Source organism: Raphanus sativus, chromosome 4 (assembly GCF_000801105.2).
Source record: "Raphanus sativus cultivar WK10039 chromosome 4, ASM80110v3, whole genome shotgun sequence".
Lineage (NCBI taxonomy): Eukaryota > Viridiplantae > Streptophyta > Magnoliopsida > Brassicales > Brassicaceae > Raphanus > Raphanus sativus.
The window spans coordinates 32314213-32337558 of NC_079514.1; the positions used below are offsets into that span (position 1 = coordinate 32314213).

General features: G+C 35.6%; 3 protein-coding genes, 2 long non-coding RNA genes and 1 pseudogene across 5 annotated transcripts; 2 read left to right on the top strand and 4 right to left on the bottom strand.

Annotated features, from left to right (window-relative positions):
* Positions 1-282: 282 nt before the first annotated feature.
* On the bottom strand, positions 283-839 carry LOC130511587 (uncharacterized). The gene is made up of 3 exons (XR_008945081.1): positions 702-839; positions 570-612; positions 283-477 (listed from the first exon to the last, which is right to left on the bottom strand). It is a non-coding gene; the product is annotated as an uncharacterized LOC130511587 (long non-coding RNA).
* A 31-nt stretch (positions 840-870) lies between these two features.
* Positions 871-2835, top strand: LOC108850737 (wax ester synthase/diacylglycerol acyltransferase 7-like; annotated as a pseudogene).
* Positions 2836-3371: 536 nt separating this feature from the next.
* Positions 3372-4785, bottom strand: LOC130510960 (uncharacterized). Its single transcript, XR_008944735.1, has 5 exons — positions 4407-4785; positions 4194-4324; positions 4069-4108; positions 3925-3980; positions 3372-3830 (listed from the first exon to the last, which is right to left on the bottom strand). It is a non-coding gene; the product is annotated as an uncharacterized LOC130510960 (long non-coding RNA).
* Positions 4786-12031: 7246 nt separating this feature from the next.
* Positions 12032-14733, bottom strand: LOC108850740 (protein CLP1 homolog 5-like). The gene is made up of 9 exons (XM_057008219.1): positions 14524-14733; positions 13634-13702; positions 13461-13553; positions 13131-13369; positions 12906-13044; positions 12768-12824; positions 12552-12689; positions 12239-12468; positions 12032-12164 (listed from the first exon to the last, which is right to left on the bottom strand). The coding sequence occupies exons 1-9, from the start codon at positions 14731-14733 to the stop codon at positions 12032-12034; spliced, it is 1308 nt and encodes a 435-aa protein (XP_056864199.1).
* Positions 14734-18901: 4168 nt separating this feature from the next.
* On the top strand, positions 18902-20179 carry LOC108850741 (F-box protein SKIP22-like). The gene has a single exon (XM_018624220.2). It carries the CDS (start codon positions 18928-18930, stop codon positions 20005-20007), a length of 1080 nt encoding a protein of 359 aa, XP_018479722.1. The 5' UTR covers positions 18902-18927; the 3' UTR covers positions 20008-20179.
* A 676-nt stretch (positions 20180-20855) lies between these two features.
* LOC108851644 (uncharacterized) lies at positions 20856-23289 on the bottom strand. Its single transcript, XM_018625103.2, has 13 exons — positions 23148-23289; positions 22965-23062; positions 22727-22827; positions 22565-22643; positions 22427-22487; positions 22309-22355; positions 22133-22225; positions 21959-22049; positions 21731-21881; positions 21491-21644; positions 21313-21405; positions 21135-21246; positions 20856-21063 (listed from the first exon to the last, which is right to left on the bottom strand). The coding sequence occupies exons 1-13, from the start codon at positions 23197-23199 to the stop codon at positions 20963-20965; spliced, it is 1233 nt and encodes a 410-aa protein (XP_018480605.2). The 5' UTR covers positions 23200-23289; the 3' UTR covers positions 20856-20962.
* Between the last annotated feature and the right edge of the window lie 57 nt (positions 23290-23346).

The following is a 23346-nucleotide window of genomic DNA, read 5'->3' on the forward strand; positions in this document are numbered from 1 at the left end:
CGAATAAAACTGAGCATGATAGAACTTTATAACTAAAAAATATTGTGCTTTACGCCTTTTACCATTTTTAATAAACGTAACTCCAGTCTCAACTCTCTTCTCTTTAATTTCTTGCACCTCAAGTTTGGTGCCATATCAAAGTCCCCATGATGATATACACAAATCCAGCAACAATGCTGCAAAAATGCCGATACACAAATACTGCAAAATTAACGATTACTCCATCCATACCTTAGGTTTAATCATATAAAGTTGGAGATTAAATTACCCTGAGATAATATGATGAGGCTGTTTGGCGTATGAAATAGCCAGAACTGTATTCACAAGATCTTTGTCAATCGACACAGCTGTGATCTCCATAGCTTTCGTAGAGCTTGACTTCTCTGTCAAGGCACCGATTCTATATACTTGCATATCACTGAACTTGGCGGTTTTGGTGTAGGCCGTGAGATTGTTTGTTGCTCCATTGAAATATTTCTGTGAATATGTAAACCAAGATTCCTTTGCTTTAATCAAACATTTATATAAAAAATTATATAAAGAAATAGCCAGAGCTAAAAATAACGTACCTGAATGCTATTGTTCCTCGACATTTTACGAAAATCAGAATACCTGGAGAAAACACCAGTGATCTCTCAAGATTTAAGATTCGTAAAATTTCAGAAATTTTTTTCAAAAAAAAAAAGATTTAAGATTCGTACGTTCTTCTTGAATTTGAAAGTTTTATTCAGATTACAGACAAGTTCTGTTTCCTGCAAATGGCAAAGAACAGTGAAGGCAATATAGGTTTCTTGAATTACTTTAAACCCAGAGAAGAGAGCTTTGTACTTGACCAAGGACGATAATCACAACCAATCATATATTTAAATTATGTATCAAATCATATATCGCCAGCAGCCCACTAGTCTGAATGTATAGTTGACCAAAAAAATACATATTTATATATATAAATCACTTGGGAACGTGGGAGATAGATGAAATAAAAAAAATTGATCAAAAGATATAGTAATTTATAACGTCGAAAATGGCACAACGAAGGGGAATTAGAAAGAGGAAAGAGACGAAGTCGATGGGGACGAAGATGAGGAACCGCTTAGCCCGATGGCGCGTGTGTTTCAATTGCCAGGTAACGACTGCTGCGTCATCACCATGATCGGTTGCAAAACAAGTATCAATGCTGACGTCATTCTAAATGCCTTAAACTATAATGTTTACAAACATCCTCGTTTCTCAAGCAAATTGGTAAGAAGTCGTATTGTATACTATGTGTTAGTCTCCTATTTGACTTTGTGTTTAATGTCAATTTTCACAGTCCAATGATGGTACGAGTTGGATTAAGACTAAAGTCAACGTAGAAGACCATGTTATTGTGGCGGATGTAGACATGAACGAGATCGGTGAAGATGGAGAAACTTTTGTTGAAGACTACGTTTCACGCCTTACGGTGCTTCCTCTCAACAAATCGAAACCTTTGTGGGACATCCATATCCTCAACGTCAAAACATCTGATGCAGAAGCGGTATGTGTAATCAGATCTCACCATTCACTAGGAGACGGAACATCCCTCATGTCTCTTCTATCAGCGTGTACATCATACGAAGACTCGGTTCCTACTATTCCTCCTCAGAAACGGCGTAAAATGGTAGATAAAGATAAAGGCTCATGGTTCTTGAGGTTAATTTGTTCATCATTGAAATTGATTTGGAATACCTTCGTGGATATTTTGCTGGTCTTGGCGACGGCTTTGTTTCTAAAGGATTCTAAGACGCCTTTGAAAGGCGATATGGGTGTCGAGAATAATCAAAAGAAATTTTGTCATAGAATTGTCCCAATAGATGACGTAAAACTTATTAAGGAAGCTATGAACATGGTAAGTTCTTGGTTAATCACTTGAAGGTTTTATTCTCTATATTTTGATTATTCTTGTATTTGCTAGACTATCAACGATGTTCTACTCGGAATTACACAAGCTGCTCTCTCTCGCTATTTGGAGTAATTTCCTGGTGAAATACGACTTAGAGCAGGTGTATTTGTAAACTTAAGGCCAGACATTGGAATCCAGGTTAGAAACCTATACAAGTATGTTTAATTATTCCGCTTTCCATATATGAAAATAAGCAAATTTATTATGACACAAAGCAAAAACGTGTATGAAGTCATTGGCAGATATGATGGCTAAGGGTTCCAAATGCAGATGGGGAAACTACATTAACTTCACTATTTTTCCGTTCTCAATCGCCCTAGAAACTGATCCATTGGTGTATTTATCAAAGGCTAAGTCAACTATGGATAGAAAAAAAAACTCGCTTCAACCTGCTTTGTTATATTCAAATACCGCTTTCATCTTCAATATTCTTGGAGCTAAGGTATATGAATGGATGGATCAAGTGTGCTCAAAATTGTTGGTATTTTTACGCTGAGGAACTTAAATATAATAAGATCTATATTCCCATTTGTAGGCAAGTGCAATACTATTGAAAAGACTTGTTTCAAACATAACAACATTCTTTTCAAACATGATTGGTCCTACGGAAGAAATCAGTTTCCATGGCCATCCGATTGCGTACATCGCTCCAAGTGTCTATGGACACGCTCATGTAAGTATATGGTCGTTAATATACGACCTCTCATTCTTATTTTTTCCTTTATATTCTCATAAAAATGCTATTTTATAGGCATTATCAATACATTTCCTAAGTTATGCGGAAAAGATGGTGATCTCGATAGGGGTCGATCCTACGGCAGTACCAAATCCTCACAAACTATGTGATGAAATCGAGCACTCTCTCAAAGCTACAAAAGCAGCTCTCTTGGAAAGATGATCACTCTAGTGTACTCCCTCTGTTTCATATATAAAGATCCACATTTAGGAAAAAGTTTTGTTTCAAAAAAAAATATATATATATATATATATTATTTTTTTTTCCTTTTCAATGTATTATTTAATAAAAAATTGTTAACTTAAAAAAATTAATAGTGTTTATTGGATTTCTATTGGTTAAAAGTTATGAAAAATTGTTATTCACAAAAAAACAATGCATTTACAATCAAATTTAATGTGCTTTTATTAAGTGAAAAATCTAGGATATACATCTTTTGAAACATAGAGAGTATTAGTAATACTACTTTATATAAACATTAATGCAAATCTTAACATTTTACTAAAAAAACACTAATGCAAGCAAAAAAAAGTCAACGAACAGCTGTTTGAGCTATAGCTTTCGAAAATGCTGGGTAAACTTAATATAGTATATATACTAAGATCATCCTTACTGCTAGGACCAAGATTTTGTTTTTTAGGATAGTTTATTAATATATGTAGAATAAGAGACAAAGTTAACATACTTGAACAAAATTGTAGATTATTGGTAGATATGTTTGTTGGTTCTTAGTTAAACATGAAATGTTAATTTTCAATCCCAAAATAAACATTGTTAAAAAAAATTCATTACAGAGCCAAAAGGAAAGTTGAAAATGTTATGCACAAACTGATTATAATCCTAAGCCTAGTTATGCAACAACACCAAACTTTACCCATAGACTTGAGTAGAAATAACCTATAAAGTAGTAATCAAACACAGTGATGCAAAATTACCAGAGTTTGGATGTGATGAAGAACAAACCAACTATGGAGCCAACTCTATTCCACAAGTTTCAAGAGAAACAAACCCGAGAAGAAGATGGAACGGAACCGGAACGACACCAGCCCGACCAACGAACAGTCCTCCCCGCAAACAAAAGCAGAAGGAAAGCCCTAAACGATGAAATAGATAAGAGCCCAACCCGGATGCAAAACCATTCTGCTATTATAGCTGCACGCTGCACAGCCTCTGCAATTTTACAAATGAGTAAAAATCCTTTAGTAACAACAACAACAACGTGACCAACTGAGATTTACCAAAACCATGATGGATAACATATGACCTGAGACAAAACTCTTGAGAAGCTCACAGCTTCAAGTTTCTGAGCATTCGCGTTGGCTAACAAGAACCACAAAAGATTCATCAAGCTTCATAACAAAAGACAAGCAAGAGAGTTTATTAATTATTATTATTATATAGAACAAACCAGAAGCAAGTCTGTTCTTCCTGGATGTTCCTAGAGCAACCTGTTTTATCACCACAAAAATTGGTAACTTCAATCACTCGTTTGAACATATGGAATCTCTCTGAGATTTTATGATGGAGTAGTACCTCAGCGTCTGTAGCATCAATGGCATCACTCCTCTCTCTTTCTGCATTAAGAATGGTTCTGCAGTGAGCCTGGACCTGGAGGCGGTTTCATCCATTTATTGCAGTGAGCCTGGACCTGTACTGCTCTGGACCTAAACACAAAACATCATCTCGTCAAGACACAAAGAATGAAAAAAAAATCAACAAAGAATCTTCGGAAACAAACCATTTTACCTTTAACTTGATCATTAGCTAGTACTTCTCGTATCACCTCGTCATGTACATCCTCCATATCATCACCGATAGTCCCAATTGATTCTCGTCTCTGTGTTGACTCAATCCATCGTACTCCTGCGTGCTCTTCTCCATCGATGACTCTCTCTCCATTTCTCTCGTGGGGTTTGTCGCAGAAACGAACAGATTCGCTGTCGAAGAGCCAAGGAGACGAGAAGTTTTGACCAAGAGAAAGAAGAAACCAAACAAGCCAAAAACGACGCCATCTCTGGTTGCCCTACACGTGGTCACTAAGACAAGCCCGAAAACTTCTTAATTAAGAAGTGAGATGGCCGGTTTCCTAGCTTATTCTCTATTTTTCATTTTCTTTTCGGTCCAAATAGGCTAAGAAATGGGTTACGATATGCCCGATAATCATGCTCTAAGTGTTTTTTTTGCATCCATGTGCAGTAATAAATTTTTAAATTATATTTAAAATTTTTTTGCACCATGTGCAGTTATAAATATACATGCCAAGTCAAAAGAGTGGGACGGTGTGGCGAGAGTGCGTTCGTTGATGAAGGAGAGGCGAGTTAAGAAGGAGCCTGGGGTGAGCTGGATATGTATACGAAACCAAACGCATATGTTTCTTTCGGAGGATAACCAACTGTTAAAAAATTAGCAAATAAGATCAAGACAAGTTCAAAGCTAAGCTAGGCGTGGAGAGAAAGCAACTGATGACGAGGCACAACTCACGTGACTTATTGGGATTGAAGGACCACAAGACTAGCTGTTGAGGCTCAGTCTGTTAAAGCATATTTTGTCGGCTTCTCTGCAGGGAGTTAATGTTATGCGTCTTTAATGGGTCGTACGGATGGAGCGTGGCCAGCTGGATCATCCGAAGAGCATTAGGTCAAGTGTGAGTGAGTATATATATGTGTCTTAGTTGAGAGAGATAGCTGAGAGCAGAAAAGAGAGCATTTTTCAAAGTGTAAACTTGTGAGTGTTCTTTGAGTTTGTAAGCTACGTTAGAATCAAGATAGGTACTGCAAAGACCTTGAGATTCAAATACACTTGTAAACTCTGATCTAGTGGATTCCGGGAGACAGTTCCCGGCCCAGACTAACACCCTCGTTAACGGGTGTAACTGGGTTAACAATCGCTGAGTCTTGCTCTGTTCTTTCTTCTTCACTATGTTTTTCATTACTCTGTTTCTCGAACTCTGCTTCATAAACTCTGTTTCTTCATTCAAGCGAGTAAAGGTTGAGTCTTGGTGAGTGTGTGTTGCAACAGGAAGGCTAAAGGAGACACCTTTAGGTGGTAGTTTCTTCACATATTGGTATCAGAGCTCAGGTTCTGAGCTTTGGTCTCTGTACGAGATCATGTCGTCACCAAGAATCGAGATCGAGAAGTTCGATGGCCATGGAGATTACATGTTATGGAAAGACAAACTCTTGGCACAGATGGATCTTCAAGGGCTGAGCAAAGCTTTAGAAGAGTCTGATAAAGTCAAGGAGAAGGTTCGAGATCCGGATGAAACACCAGAAGAGAAGAAGGTAGCTGAAGAAAAGGAAGAAGCTTTAGCTGAGAAAATCAAAAAGGCCAGAAGTACCATCATTCTGAGCGTCACAAACAGAGTTCTGAGGAAGATAAGAAAGGAAGAAACCGCTGCAGGGATGCTTAAGGCGTTAGACATGTTGTATCTCGCCAAAGCTCTCCCAAATCGTTTCTATCTTAAGCAGAAGCTCTATGGGTTCAAGATGTCTGACAGTCTGTCCATTGAGAGCAACATCGATGAGTTCCTACATCTTATAACAGATCTGGAGAACATTGATGTTCAAGTACCCGATGAAGACCAAGCTATATTGCTACTCATGTCTCTACCAAGACAGTTTGACCAACTGAGAGACACGCTGAGATACGGCACAGGAAGAACAACTCTCACTCTGGATGAAGTTGTTGCTGCAATATACGCAAAGGAACTTGAAAATGGTTCAAACTCAAAGGGGTCTAAAGGTGAAGCAGAAAGTTTATATGCTAGAGAGAAAGGGGAACAGCGTGGGAGGTCAGATAATCGAGACAGGAACTCAAGGTCTAAGTCACGCTCAAAGTCACGAGGAAGAAAGGTATGCTGGTCGTGTGGTGAAGAAGGACACTTCAAGGGATCTTGTCCAAACAAAGGCAAATCTCAAAACAAACCAAAACACCAAGGGAGCAGCAACAGAGGAGAGGCTGCAATGGTAAAAGATAACAAGAACGAAGCTGCAGGTTTATATGTTCTGGAAGCTCTTTATTCAACGGATATAAATCTCGAGAATGAATGGGTGTTGGACACAGGCTGCAGTTATCATATGACGTACAAGAAGGAGTGGTTTGAAACTCTAAGGGACGTCAGTGGAGGGTCAGTACGCATGGGGAACAAGACAACTTCAAAGGTCAGAGGTATAGGAACTGTAAGGATCAAAAATGAAGACGGGTCAGTGTTTCTGTTAACTGGAGTCAGATACATTCCAGAGATGGATCGAAATCTGCTTTCAGTGGGAACAATGGAGGAGCTTGGATACAGTTTTGAATCAAAAGAAGGCATCTTGAGTATCCATAAAGATAACAAGATTGTCTTAAAGGGAAAGAGACATGACAAATTGTATCTATTACAAGGAAAACCTGAAGTTGGTCAGTCCTATGCTACTGAGAAGAAAGCTGATGACACAATCTTGTGGCATCGGAGGTTAGGACACATGAGCCAGAAAAATCTCAGTTTATTGGTAAAGAAGCGACTACTGGATAGGAAGAAGGTTTCAGTGTTTGATATGTGTGAAGACTGCGTGTATGGGAAGGCTAAAAGGGTCAGTTTCTCAGTTGCAACTCATGATACTAAGGATAAGCTTGATTATGTCCACTCAGACTTGTGGGGAGCACCGAGTGTTCCATTCTCTCTTGGGAAGTGCCAGTACTTCATCTCGTTTATAGATGACTTCACGAGGAAGACATGGGTTTATTTCTTGAAACATAAGGATGAAGCATTCAGCACTTTTGTAGAGTGGTGCAACATGATTGAGAACCAAGCGGATAAGAAGGTAAAAGTTCTAAGAACCGACAACGGTCTTGAGTTTTGCAACACAAGATTTGATAACTTCTGCAAGGAGAAAGGCATTGTAAGACACAGGACTTGTGCTTACACTCCCCAACAAAACGGAGTAGCTGAAAGGATGAACCGCACTATACTAGAGAAAGTCAGAAGCATGCTAAGTGACTCAGGCTTACCTAGAACGTTTTGGGCAGAAGCCACACAGACTGCAGTTACACTGATCAACAAGACACCCTCGTCTGCAATCAAGTTTGAAATTCCAGACAAGAAGTGGACTGGAAGAGCACCAGTATACAGCTACTTGAGAAGGTTCGGGTGTGTCTGTTTCGTTCATACAAGTGATGGGAAACTCAGCCCAAGGGCCAAGAAGGCAGTGCTACTTGGATATCCTCCAGGAGTTAAGGGCTACAAAGTTTGGTTACTGGAAGAGAAGAAGTGTCAGATAAGCAGAAACGTAATCTTCCAAGAAAATGCTGTCTATAAAGATGTCATTAAGAAGGGGAAACAAAAGGAAGGGGAACATTATGAATCTGCTGAAGCTACGTTTGACATAGATCTTGGAGAAGCAGGTGATATCAGTTCAGGTGGAGATACACAGAGCGATACTGAAGTTGCAGAACAGGGTCAGCAGGATGTTGAGAATCAAGAAAATGATGAACAGAATGCAGAATATGATCACGACTCAGAGCATGATCATGATCAGGTAGATGAGACCAGCGACTCACCTGAGAGCTATCACCTAGTCAGAGACAGAGAACGCAGAACAGTCAGAGCCACTAGGAGGTTTGATATTGAGGGTTATTACAGTGAAGACACTGATGATGAAGAAGACTGTTTTGATGCTGAGTCACTGATCACCACAGTAGATGGTGACTTCAAAGAACCAACGAGTTACAAAGAAGCCAGAGAGGATAAAGACTGGGAGTTCTGGAGTGGAGGTATGGATGAAGAGATGAAATCTCACAAAATAAACCACACATGGGATGTAGTTAACAGACCGAAAGGACAACGCGTGATTGGCTGTAAGTGGGTGTACAAAAGGAAGAGTGGTATCCCTGGAGTTGAAAGACCAAGACACAAATCACGCCTTGTTGCAAAAGGTTATGCTCAGAGAGAGGGAATAGACTACACAGAGATCTTCTCACCAGTAGTAAGACATGTATCTATAAGGATTCTTCTTACTATTGTTGTTGAGGAAGATCTAGAGCTAGAGCAGCTTGATGTAAAAACAGCTTTCCTTCACGGAGAGCTAGATGAAAAGATCTACATGGAGATACCTGAAGGTTATGAAGGTCAGTTCAAGAAAGGTCAAGTCTGCTTACTGAGAAAGGCCCTATACGGCTTAAAACAGGCACCAAGAAGATGGAATCAGAAGTTTGATGGGTTCATGGATGAGCTTAACTTTGTAAGAAGTTACAGAGACAGTTGTGTGTATGTCAAGACGTGTGAAGATGGCGCGAAAGTCTATCTTCTGATCTACGTCGACGACATGTTGGTGGCTGCAAAGGACAAGAAGTTAGTTCTGGAGCTGAAGAAGCAACTCAGTATGAAGTTTGAAATGAAGGATCTCGGTCCGGCTAAGAAAATTCTTGGGATTGAGATTAGGAGAGATAGAGCGAATGGGAAGCTATGGTTGTCACAGGAGGGTTACATGGAGAAAGTCCTAGAGACCTACAAGATGGAGCAATCCAAAGATGTTGTAACACCTCTGGGTGCTCATATGAAGTTTCGCTCTGCTACAAAGGAACAGCTGAAGAAGGATGAAGAGTACATGAGAACAGTTCCATATGCAAATGCAGTTGGAAGCTTGATGTACTCCATGATCTGTACAAGACCAGATTTGGCATATCCTGTGGGTATCATCAGTAGGTTCATGGGAAATCCTATCAAGGATCATTGGTTAGGAGTTAAGTGGATCTTGTGGTACATCAGAGGCTCTATGAAGATAAAGCTCTGCTACAGGAAAGGGTCTGACTTCGTGTTGAAAGGTTACTGCGACTCAGACTATGCGGCGGATCGCGATAAGAGAAGGTCAATCAGTGGAGTAGTATTTACTCTTGGTGGAAACACCATAAGCTGGAGATCAAGACTACAGAAAGTGGTGACACTCTCCACTACTGAAGCAGAATACTTGGCGATGAATGATGCAGGAAAAGAAGCGCTATGGCTCAAAGGTCTGCTAATGGATTTTGGATATGAACAGAAGTGTGTGGAGATCTTCTGTGACTCTCAGAGTGCGATTGCCTTATCCAAAAATAACGTGTATCATGAAAGAACGAAACACGTTGACACCAAGTATCACAAGATCAGAGAGATCATTGAGAAGGGTCTCTTGAAGGTGACGAAGATATCTACATTGATCAATCCTGCAGATATCTTCACGAAGATTGTACCAGTCAGTAAGTTCAAAGCTGCAATGGACTTGCTGAGGGTCAGAACTGAGTAATCGAACTCAGGCTCCGGGAACTGGAATCCAAGAAACTAGATACTAAGGATCTATCTCAAACTCTCGGGTAATAAGCGTCAGTCTCAGTGTTGTTGATCTATCTTTACTAGGTGGAGATTTGTTAAGAAATTAGCAAAGAAGATCAAGACAAGTTCAAAGCTAAGCTAGGCGTGGAGAGAAAGCAACTGATGACGAGGCACAACTCACGTGACTTATTGGGATTGAAGGACCACAAGACTAGCTGTTGAGGCTCAGTCTGTTAAAGCATATTTTGTCGGCTTCTCTGCAGGGAGTTAACGTTATGCGTCTTTAATGGGTCGTACGGATGGAGCGTGGCCAGCTGGATCATCCGAAGAGCATTAGGTCAAGTGTGAGTGAGTATATATATGTGTCTTAGTTGAGAGAGATAGCTGAGAGCAGAAAAGAGAGCATTTTTCAAAGTGTAAACTTGTGAGTGTTCTTTGAGTTTGTAAGCTACGTTAGAATCAAGATAGGTACTGCAAAGACCTTGAGATTCAAATACACTTGTAAACTCTGATCTAGTGGATTCCGGGAGACAGTTCCCGGCCCAGACTAACACCCTCGTTAACGGGTGTAACTGGGTTAACAATCGCTGAGTCTTGCTCTGTTCTTTCTTCTTCACTCTGTTTTTCATTACTCTGTTTCTCGAACTCTGCTTCATAAACTCTGTTTCTTCATTCAAGCGAGTAAAGGTTGAGTCTTGGTGAGTGTGTGTTGCAACAGGAAGGCTAAAGGAGACACCTTTAGGTGGTAGTTTCTTCACATAACCAACACTCGGAGATTGTGCTGATTTACGCAAAGGTGAAGGAAGTTTTGTCAAAGATTAGGCTGTTAGGGTATTCTCCTGATCTTGCTGGTGGGGGTTACCATGATGTAGACGAAGAGCAGAGTGAGAATAACCTCTCTTATCACAGCGAGAAGCTAGCTGTGGCGTATGGTCTGATGAAAATGCCAGAGAACTCGCCATTGTACGTGACTAAAAACGTGAGGATTTGTGATGATTGTCACTCTGCAATCAAGCTTATCTCGAGGCTCTCTAACCGGTTGATAGTTGTCAGATATTCCAACCGGTTCCATCATTTCCAAGATGGTCAGTGTTCTTGTTGTGAGAAATCCATATTTACAGATGCAATTTAAAGCATCTGTTTTTTTTTTGCTTTAAATTGCATCCGTTTTGTTTGTTTGTTTTTTTTTTTTTTTTTTTTTGATCTAAAAAAAAACAGATGCAATTTAAAGCAAGAAGTTGATAGATGGTTATTTAAGAAACTATGATTTCAGCAGAGATTGTTCTCTATGAACTTCACAAATCCATGGAAATCGATTCTTCATCTTTGTTCCCTTCGAACAATCTGATCATGCGAACCAAACTCATCTGAAGATATCTTGGGAAAGAAGAAAGAGTGTTGTCATTGGTACAAGGAAGAGTGAAATTCAACTGGCTTGAGGAATTTGCATGGTTGATTTGGATCCAATGTAGTTGCATGCTTTTACCAAACCATTATTAAGAACAAGAATAAATATAGATCTAGCTTGTGAATTCCCAATATATATGCGACGATTTACCAAAAACACAAACCTTAGTATCATCGTAATATCCATCTCCGATTGCTCCCTAGTCAAAACATTTAAATTTTTGTTAAGATTTTTTTTTTTTTTTTGGGTTAAGATTATGAAGAGGAGAATGAGACTGAACTGACAAAGAATTGTAGAAGAGAGCTTGAGGAAGAAACAAATTATATTTAAATTGGTTTGTTACAAAAAAAGGTTCTACTCTGTGATTTTGTTTTTAGTTTAAATATTTTATCAAAAATTTTGATCTTTCAAGATATATACTAAAAGTGTATTCAGTTGTGCATTCGAATTTATCACAAATTTTATGTTTAATACTCTTTTAACAGGTTTCGTAAACATTTACATAAAAAGGTGTTGGCAAAAAAAAAATTTTTTAAAAATTCCCCCTTTTTCAAATGTTGTGGAGATACATCTTTCAAAAGTTCCATTAAATTAACAAACCATAATATGAGAATAAAACTGAGCATCTTAATTGAACTTCATAACAGATATTGTGCCCTTAATACCATTTCTTGCTCCTCAAGTTTGGTGCCATGTCAAAGTCCCCATGATGAATATCTTGCTAGGAAGTTCAGCAACGGATGGAGAGAGATAGGTAAGTTCCTCTTCACCAAGATCAACATCCGTAATATACACAAACCCAGCAACAATGCTGCAAAAATGCAGATACACCGTTACTGCAAAATCAACGATTATTCCATCATACCTAAGGTTTAATATAATTACCTTGAGATAATATGCTCAGGATGTTTGGCGTATGAGATAGCCAGAACTGTATTCACAAGATCTTTATCAATCAACACAGGTGTGATCTTCAAAGGGTTACCATAATTTTCTTTGTGTTTAGTAGAGCTTGACTTCCCTATCAAGGCACCGATTCGATAAACTTGCATATCGCTGAACTTGGCGGTTTTGGTGTAGGCCGTGAGATTGTTTCTGGCTCCATTGAAATACTTCTGTGAATAAGAAAATCAAAAGCCCTTTGCTTTAACTAAACATAGAAAGAAACTCAATTAAAGAACAAAAAAAAACTACTTACCTGAATGCTATTGTTTCTCAACGTTTTGCGAAGATCAGAATTCCTGGGGAAAACTCCAGATGACCGCTCAAGATTCAAGATTTGTACATTCTTCTTGAATCTGAAAGCTTTGTTCAGATCATTGGTGAGTTTTGTTTCCTGCAAATAGCAAAGATCAGTGAAGGGCAGGTTTCTTGAATTACTATAAAGCCAGAGAAGAGAGCCTTGGTACGTTACTTGGCCAAGGACGATAACCACAGATGCATTAAAAGTCCTTATTGCATGGAGAAGCAGCTGCGATAAGGCTGGCAATTTAGTATGCATTTCATAGCGAAAACTAATGACTTTTTTTTGGTAAAAGAAACTAAAATTTACCTCATAACCAAGACCATTGGTCCATCCCATTGTGTCAATTACCATACCAGAACGTCGAGATTCTCCGTTTAAAGCAAACTCTTCTTCTAATTCTCGAGCAAGCTCTTCGACAAGGTATTTGTACAACTTGATGTTGTTCCTAAGAGTACAAGAAAGGAAACTAGAAATATTAACTTCAAGTTTAGGTCATTTAAACCTGAAGACTGAGAATTTGAAGTCAATTACATCACTGTGGAGTGACCAAAATAGTGCACAAGGGCCTTATGAAGAGGAAGTCCTTCAACGGGATCCACCGGCATTTCAACAGTGGTAGCAGCAATAGTTCCTGTTATCGTTATTGAGCTTTGTCCGACATTAAGATCAACAAAGGTCGGTTTGCAACCATCTTTTGCTGCCCAACTAAGAAGCATCTTAGCTAATGTGCTCTTCCCAGAGTCTTCGCCTACAATGATAACCCTTGGTCCCTGCATCAAGCAAGACCGTACAAAAACAAAACCACCTCTCAAAGATGCTACACGGATATACTCAATTTTTAGTACGGAATAATAAAAGCACCTGTGAAGAAACGTAATCTCTTGTTGAGGACGTAACCCGATGTCTTTGAATTTGTAGAGAGTTGTGCACATTAAGATAGCTTATCATAGGTGTCTAGAACAGATACATTGTTAGTATAAATAAAATACTGCTAAAATTGTATGAAAAAATTGTGGATGAAATCATAACTTTACCTCATCTGATATTGTGTCAGTCTTTGTGACACCATCTATTTCGAGTGTTGCACCATACCACGTGAAGACCTGAAAAGTGAGCACTTAGCTTGATGAGATGTAAATCATCAAAATTACAATTTACTTACTATGCAACCAGCTCTCTGATAGAAACTCCCTAAAACTTAAACCTTTCAGCTAACCCACACGGCCAGAGGATGAATGTGACAGAAACTAATGTACCCATGAAGTAATAAATGGATTTTTTTTTTAAGTAAATAGATATTGAAAACTGGTTTTTACAACTTAAGAGCATCTCCAATGGTACACAAAAAAAATCTCTATATTTCACTCTAAAATAGAGTAACTCTATTATAGAGTTGAATTTGCTCCAATGGTTCACTATATAATAGAGTTACTCTATAATAGAGTGGATTATAGAATAATATTGCTTTTTCACTCTATATTTGGAGTTAAAAAACAACATTACTCTATAATCCACTCTATTATAGAGTAACTCTATTATAGAGTGAACCATTAGAGCAAATTCAACTCTATAATAGAGTTACACTATTTTAGAGTGAAAATTATAGAGTACCATTGGAGATGCTCTAAGTTAGAGAAAGAAATGATTATGTTTAAAACCACATACTTGACCAAAAAAAAATTATAACACATAAGTGCATAACCATATAGCAGATATAATTTTCATTGACACTACCTATTTCTATTGATGATCTATAGATCTTATCTCATCATGTCAAATAAAAAAATTCTGACGCCAACCTACTTGCTATGTAACTATATCATCCTTATAACAACAAAAGGAAAGAGAATGAACGTGACAGAATCTCAAGAACCATAAAAAAAAATTGAAAACTTGTACTAGTTACAGAAAGAGTTGAACATACGGCGAATCTCTGGAGAGGAGGAAACGTGAGCCAGATGTTTTGTGGAAGCTCGGAGCCAAAGATCTCTACGTTTCCATAGAGCACACGGATTTTGAGAGGCGAAATCTGAGGCACTTGGATCCTTATTTCGCTTTGTTTCTCTAACGTCACTCTTCTTACCTGAGGACCAAACTCAGTAGTAGCAGCAGCAGTTGCATCACTGTATGACATGTTTATCTCTTTTTGAAAGAAAACAATTTTGATGTATTGAGTTTAATATTTTTTGTTCTACTATCTATTTAAATAGGCTCGGTTTTCTGGAAGGGAAGACGAGAAGTTTGTAAATTTTTTCGATGTTCGGCGTGTGGGAGAAATACGAAGCGTTTTCATACAATAGCATTATGGCAATGTCAATATTTTTAGTTTTAAAATGATAAAGGACTAGTCGCGTCATTCTTGGCTTTAGAAGGAACGATGTCGTTTGGAAACTTTTTATCATTCGTCACCACAAGCACGGTTGCATCTTCAATTGATAACTGAAGAAGGTTTCAACGGGTACCGGGTAAACAAAAAGCTTTGTTATGTAGAACAACGAGCAGAAGGAAGATCTCTATTGCCACGGCCCACTGCACTCAATTTAGACGACACGATAAGTTATTATTACCATTTTAATATTACACGTACGTACAGATACAATCAGAGTAAAACATTTTCAACATTATAGACCAGAGTCATTATAGGTCTCTTAAATTTTATCTAGTAGAATAAAGTTCATATTTTTTTTTCATCGTTCATATTTTATTTGCTCTCTTAACGTTCATTGCTTTAGGACCGGCATTGGACTGTTCAAATTTAAGCTAAAAAGAGTCCTTGTAATTAGAAACATAGATTTCTTTGAGTTGAATAAAAAGGTTTAGGTTTGTGACTAGAAGTGCCAAATGTTTTAAAGTCCTTGGGTTTAAACGGATTTAGTATAAAATATTTGTGTTTAAAACCTACTAGATTTTGTTGATATTTATGATATGATGATTTAATATTAAAACTAGGTGTTTTCCTGCACCATGTGCAGTAAAAAAATTTTAAAATATCTTTTAACAGATAAATATAAATTATATTCAATTTTTTATTAATATTATAAATTTTCTTTTTCTTATCAATATTTTAATGTAAATTTGATTTAACTGAATATTAAAATTAAGATAAAAACTATTTTGTTTATTTGGAATTATATTTAAGAATGTGCATGTATATATTTAAAATTACAATCTTAGATAGATTTTTCTATCTATTTATTTTAATTAAATATATTACATAAATATGTAAAATTTCATAACTGTCAAAAATTAAAATTAAACAATATTTATAAAATCTGTAGATGTATATAAGAAACTAATGATTTTACGATTTAATTTGATTTTATGATGTAATTTGATTTTATGGTTTAATTTTTATAATTTTCTAAAATATGTATATATTTTTGAAATATTTTTAATTTAAATGATTTTTTGAAATTTGAAATGCCATAATTGAATATATTTATTTTAATGATGATTTATGAGTTATTACCATATTTTAAAAATTACAAAAATATATATCAACAATAAATGTAATATATGAGTTATTACCATATTTTAAAAAGTTTACCAAAAATATAAATTAATATTAAATATAATTTTCCATGTCATATTAGTCTATAAGACATGTCATCAATTTTAGTAGCCATGTCATATTATTTTTGTGAAAATTATTGTAGAGAAAACATGTGGCTAAATCACTTTTCAAATATAGTTTAGGGGATGTAAAATTTCATAGTTGTCAAAAATTAAAATTAAAAAATATTTATAAAATCTATAGATATATATAAGAAATTAATGATTTTACGTTTTAATTTGATTTTATGATTTAATTTTTATAATTTTCTAAAAATATGTAATATTTTTGAAATATTTTTAATTTAAATGATATTTTGAAATTTGAAATGCCATAATCGAATATATTTATTTTAATGAAGATTTATAAGTTATTAGCATATTTTAAAAAATTCCAAAAATATAAATCGAAAATAAATGTATTATATGAGTTATTACCATATTTTAAAAAGTTTATCAAAAATATAAATTAACATTAAATATAATTGTCTATGTCATATTAATTTATAAGACATGTCATCAATTCTAGTAGACATGTCATATTTATTTTGTGAGAATGATTGTAGAGAAGACATGTGGCAAAATCACTTCTCAAATATAGTTTAGGGGATTATCAGCTAACATATATTATCATTTACTTATAATATGTTTATTAATTTAACTTTCATAAAAGCAAAACTACAATAAAGGAAATGTATATAGGTTAGTAATTATTTTGCAACAAAAAACATTCATAAATAAATATATTTAAACGGACTACATTTATTTCTTGGGAGCTTAAAATAATAATCAATATAATTAAATCAGGATCCCTTTTATGAATTTGCCCTTAACTTTCCTTGGTATATTACTTTTTTGTGCCATCAAATTTGTCTTAAAAATTAAAACTCATTAAAGGTAGTTTAGGAAATGAAAATAAGACCATCTAAACTACCTAATAACATGCCTATAATTATACAACTAAAAAAACACACGATTCCTAATTAATCTAGCTGTCATTTGTCATATTTTTTTCAACTTATTTTATTTACTAATAAATCTAACTGTCTAAATAATGCATAAATAATTATACAACTACATAAAAAAGCACACAACTTTTCATACATTCTACTTTCGTTTATAATATTTTTTTCATTCCAATTCAAATATTAAAAAGGTGATGTCGTGTGTTGTACCCATCTTGATTACTCTCTAGGTTTTGTTTTTTTTGGTTAATTTTCACTTTTCATGAAGAATAAACCATTTCGCTATCTATTCTATTGAAATAGGTTCATGTCCAGTTATTTACAATCTACATTTTTAATAATTTTAAAATATGATAATTTAAAAAACAAATTTAAATTTAAAAATATATAATTTTTATTATAAATATATATATTTTTATATTTTATAATAATTAAATTAAATAAGTATTTTTTAAAAATCTATAACCTGGGGATAACCGCAAAATTAAATAAGGCGGGTTCCGGTACAAAATATTTATTTGTGGGTTATGCGGATCATATTTTTTGACCAAAACAAAACTGAAATCCGCGGGTTGGCGAGTTGGCGGGTTCGACCGGCAATCCAACCCTAACCGAGCGTATACATGGTTAATTTTTAAGTTGCTATTATTTAATAAAATATATTTTGATTAAGATTTATACACAAAAAACACAAATATGAAAATTAACTAAAACAAAAAAATATACTCGCCTTCTAAAAGGCGGGTCAGAATCTAGTTAGATTTAAATAGATATAAATTGGTTTATATGGACATTAGTAATAGTTAGTTACACTGACCAAAAATTTATCTAAAAACATTTTCGAAAATACTTAAAAACTTCAAATATAAAGTTTTTTGCTCACCAAAAAAGAATTTCAAAACTTTAAAATTGAAGTTCTGAGTAGTGAAACTTAAACCACTACTCAAAACTTCATATATTTATATCTTTGAAGTTTTACTACTCAAAATTTCAAAGATATAGTTTTATATCTTTGAAGTTTCATATATTTATTTGCATGTTGGTCTTTACAATTACATATTACATATTACGTTTATGATTTTAAATATTTAGTTGTTTATTTTTTTAATCCTTAAAATTTTACATCTCAATATTTCGCTTTTTATTTTCATAAAGTTAAGTTTTACACATAAAATTAAATAAAAACATTAAAATAAGATTTAAAATATTTTAAAATTAGATTCATACAACAAAAATATTACAAAAGAAACTTAACAAATGTACTAATTGATCTTATATGAGAGTATTATGCAAAATATTTTTACAGATTAATGCTGTATTTTAATCGTAATTTAATATTTAGTTGTGTATTTCTATGTACAATTTTATATTTTTGTGTATTAATATTGATGTAGTGTTTTTATATATGTGCTAGTTATTTATAAATTTGTATAAATTTAAATTAATAATGACAAATATAAGAACTATACAATAAAAACTATAAAAATGAAGTTTAGTTTAAAATTTTGCTTTTGAAGGAAAACCACTTCAAACTTTTAAATATGAAGTTTTGGAAACATTAAAATAGAGTTTTTTTTGGGAGATGCTGTAAGCAAATGTTCGGATAAATGTTTCATTTATGATTATTTTGTTTCCGCAAATGAAATAATGGTATTGTGATGAAATAAAACTTGTGTTGGATAAAAAAGGAGTTTAACTAAACTAGCTATATTTTCGGATTATTTATATTAAATTCAACTTAGGCCCACGTAAAAGATATGTCTTATACTGTATAAAGACAATTGGTAGTAGAAGAAAAAATCCGAAATGAAATGATGAAGCTGATTTTGAGACGACACAAGACTAGGGAAACCCTAGAATTTGAATTGGCAGTTACAAGCAACCTCCACGATCTCTGCTTACGGATCAGTTCATCGACTCCTTTCTCCGTTCACTTTTCTCTTAATTGCAATGACAAGCCTTCTCCCAAGGATACGCTCCGATCTCTTGGCTATTCTCTACATCTATCTGCCTTTACTGCCTCCTCTTCTCCGATGGGTATTGAAATCGTTGCTTCTGCTGAACGCAAAAGGTTAAGCGAACTTTTCTTATTGAAAAAGGTATTACTCGAGAAATCTGGTGACACGAGTGAGTTCACTACCTTGGTTACTTCAGTTCATGCCGTTATGTTAGAATCTGGATTCATGTTGCTAAACAACCATGGCCGCTTTGATAAGTTTACCTTTTCTAATGAGTTGTTTAACGTATCCCTAATGTATACTCTCCCAGAACTAATCACCAAAACGTCCGTTGAGTATGTCACCGTTAGGTTTCAGAGATTGAACAATACGGTCGTGGTCTACGGATCGCTAGGAGGTGGTGGATGTATGGTGCAAAGGGTTAATCTCAATAAGAATAGGTTTGCATCGGTTATTGATTTGGTTGTGGATACTCTGAAGTTTGAGAAACAATCTTCTTGCAGAAGCTACCGTGAAGCGTTTACGTTTTTGAAGATGGTCAAAGACGGTCTTTCTATTCCCTTGTTGATGGGTCTTTGCGATAAGTATGGTTTGGAACTTCCGGCTTGCTTAATGCGTCTACCAACAGAACTAAAAATGAAGATACTTGAATTGGTTACTGGAGAAAGTGTTGCCAAAATGGCTTGCGTGTGTAAGGAGCTGCAGTGTTTGGCTTCGAACAATGACTTGTGGAAACATAAGTGCTTGGAAGAAGCCAAGCATTTTGTTGCGAATCAATCCGGTACTATTTCTTGGAAGGCAGAATTTGCTACTTTTTCGAAGGAACAGCAAAAAGTTAGAAGAGTGACTAGTAGTAGTCCTGGGATCAATGCATACTCTCGCGCTTACCGTATCGGTCGTCTTCGTGAGTTACATAGACATAGACAACGCTGATGCCCCTTTCCATTTCCGAATGTTTGGTGTTTCCCCACGTTAGCTAATAAATCCCTTTGGATACTTTTTTTGTTCTTTAGACAGGTCTTTTGTTTTTGAGATTAGTTTTTTCTTGTCCTTTGTGCTGCTTATGCTATTTGGTTACTCTTTTATATCTTTGAATAAAGCTTTTGACCTACTTATAATTAACATATACATCCTATGTTTTGCTAACAAGTAAATGTAAAGTTCTTGCTTCTTAGATTCTTTCTGTATATAAAAATCATAATACAAAGCTGAGTTTTAAGTAGCAAGCGCTTGTGTACAAGACCCAAGGCCATGCGATGGTGTACAAAGTGGTGGTCTCTATTATAGCTATACTCGTAGCTCCTAAGGCGTGCAAAGCGATGCTCCAGTGATTCTTCTCAAACCAACTTGGTTTGTGGAAAGTAACCTATGTTTAATAGAGTATGTGTGTCGTGTAGTAATTCAAGTTGAAATCCTACAACCCTATAAGCTATTCATCAGATCTTTTTCTACTGTTATTTTTATTGACGGTGGCTTTAGCTCTTCTTTGCTTTTATGGTTAGTCCTCTGTTCTCATGTTCTATCTTCTCTTTTGCAGCATAAGCTTTGCTGCAAAACTCTTTTATCTTATCTTTAGTATGTTTCTTCACTCATTATTATGTATCAGAAAATCTCTACCTAACTTAGAGTTAGGTATATAAAATTATCAGCGTCTATTTATGCCTTTGCCTTTGTTTTTATATTACCAGGTTTTGCGCGCAAAAAACTCATTGCCTCACATCGCTATGAGCTATTTAAAACCCAGCTACAAAGTAATAATCATGTGAGCTCAATGCAAAGTGTTTCTAAAAAAAGTGAGCTCAATGCAAAGTAGCTCTCAATTGTGTAACTCTTCTTATGTTTGCATTATAAAAAAAAAAAATCAGTAAATCATGCATCCTCTAATGATTCATAAGATTATATCGTCTTGAACACTGGCATTGAGAGTCTTATTCTGAAGAACAATGCTTCCTATGACTGCAACTTCATCTTCTACTGTCACAGCCTCACCTGCATAAACACATAAATGTATCAGATAAAAAGAAAACATTCAAAGAATCAAGAAAGAGAATGAAAGTTACCAAGAATGGTAACCCCAAGCCTCTCATTGTCATCTCCACTAGCTTGAACCCTTGACCATCTTCCTATAGAAGATTTCCAACCAATGATCGAGTTTATAACAAAAGCATTGTCCTGCATTAAAAAAACATGTATCATTATTGTCCCATTTGTTAACCATACAAACTCATTTTACATTACCTTGATTTCAACATCGTCCAAGATTATGCAGTTTATAAGCCTTACACCAGGTCCAACACGAACGTTTGCTGAGATTGACACGTTTGGACCAATCTTGTTCCAAGGACACAATTCAAGATTTTAGTTTACACGAGAGATGCTTAATAAGAGTCCATGAGATTGAAAAAAAAGGGTTTACCTTAGCGGTTGGATGTAGTTTCACGGATGGGTGAATATAAACATCACCAACTATCATCGGTTTCTTATTAGTAGTACCATCTCCCGAAGCCAAAAGATGAGGAGATGTTTCGCGGAACTGAGAGAGATACAAGTCCGAGCATTTCAAAGACTTCCTGTTTATAAAAAAACAGAACTTATGAGCAGGAAGGAGGAGTGTTTGGTCCAAAAACAAACAAATAAAAAAAAGTTAATTAATTACCCTGGAGTCTTGATCTGTTCCCAAAAATCTTTATTCTCATATGTGTATAGTTGCTTCTTTCCAGCAAGTGGTGACAATATATCTTGATCTAACCTCACAAAATCTGCAGGAACAGACCTTGTAGCATACTGGAAGTGGCTGTAGTTGCTAGCTGCCAAGTTTATTATAAAGTCAAAAAAAAAAAACAAAAGCATGTGTCTAGACATAGGGTGATAGTGAAGAACTCACACGTGTCTCTCATTTGGTTGTATACTCCTTCAATGGCTTTGAAGATATCTGAGGTAAACACATAGACACCACAGTTGATCAAGTCACTCACCTGCAAGCAGAGTGAAAACATGTATACGCTTAACAAAGGTTCCTAAACAGTGAAGGAATTAAGAAAATTAGGGAGAGAGTTACGAAAGTTTCTGGTTTCTCTGTGTAATGCAAGAGTTCTTTAGTATCGGGATCAGCTATCAACTCTCCAAATTGGCTTGCTGCTTCCGCAGAAACCTGAATGCAAGAAAGATGAGATTCATGAACTCTTGATCTTTATATCTATCTGTTTCTTATGAACAAAGTAAGAGAAACAGAACCTTGATTACTAGCATAGTTCCAATGCCACTATATCGGCGATGTGCATCTGCCAATCATTGTTTTAAAATTTAAAGAAAATGATAGAAGAAGAATGAAGAAGTAAAAGCGAGAGATTACCGAGAATGTCTTGGAGAGGGAAAGAACAGCAAACATCACAGTTCAGGAGGAAAACATGCGACTGTTCAATAATGAAAAGAATCAAGAATAGATATGAGGGAAGGAAGTAGAAGAAAGATTTGCATTAAGAGACCAAACCGGTTTTTCTTCCATGATTCTATCGCGAAAGTAATAAAGAGCACCAGCAGAACCATGAGGCTTATCTTCTTTCAAGTATCTAACAATAACATGACAATGATTTGTAAACATGCGTTATCAAAAGTGTTCCAATAATAAAAAGACACAGTGATATGAACTAACCGAACTGGGATTTTGAGCTCGTTAGAAATGGAAGAAACATACAAAGCGAACTCTCTTTCCTCGTAAAACCCTATCAGAAAAATCTGAGCCAGGTTTGATATCTGCCCATATCAAGAAACATAAACACAAACTAAGTATAACAAGAAAAGTTCACAATTTGGAGATGACAGGTTCTCAAAGATTCAAACATTTCAAAGTTGACAAGATTCAACTAAAAAAGAAAAGAAAAAGCAAAGACCTTTTTGCAAGCAGAAATGGGATGATGAATCATTGGCTGGCCAGCCAAAGGGATCAGCGGCTTCGGCGTATTGAACGATAATGGGCGAAAACGTGTTCCTGAATCGATCCCACATTCAACATAAAAATCATTTTCGTTGGGAAACTACAAGTTGAGATCCAAAAAAGAATAGATGTTGTTCACCTTTGGTCGGTCCTCCGACCATGATCACGGCGACGACTTTCTCTTCCGACATCTCGACGATCTGGTTTTGTGAAAGTAGAAACAGACAAATTGACTTTGGGAGTCAAACTTAAGAGCACGTTTATTTGTTCCTGTTGTCTTCTTTTATGGCTTCAGAAAATGAGACCATGACCTCAAAAAACTGAGCGTAAACAAAAAA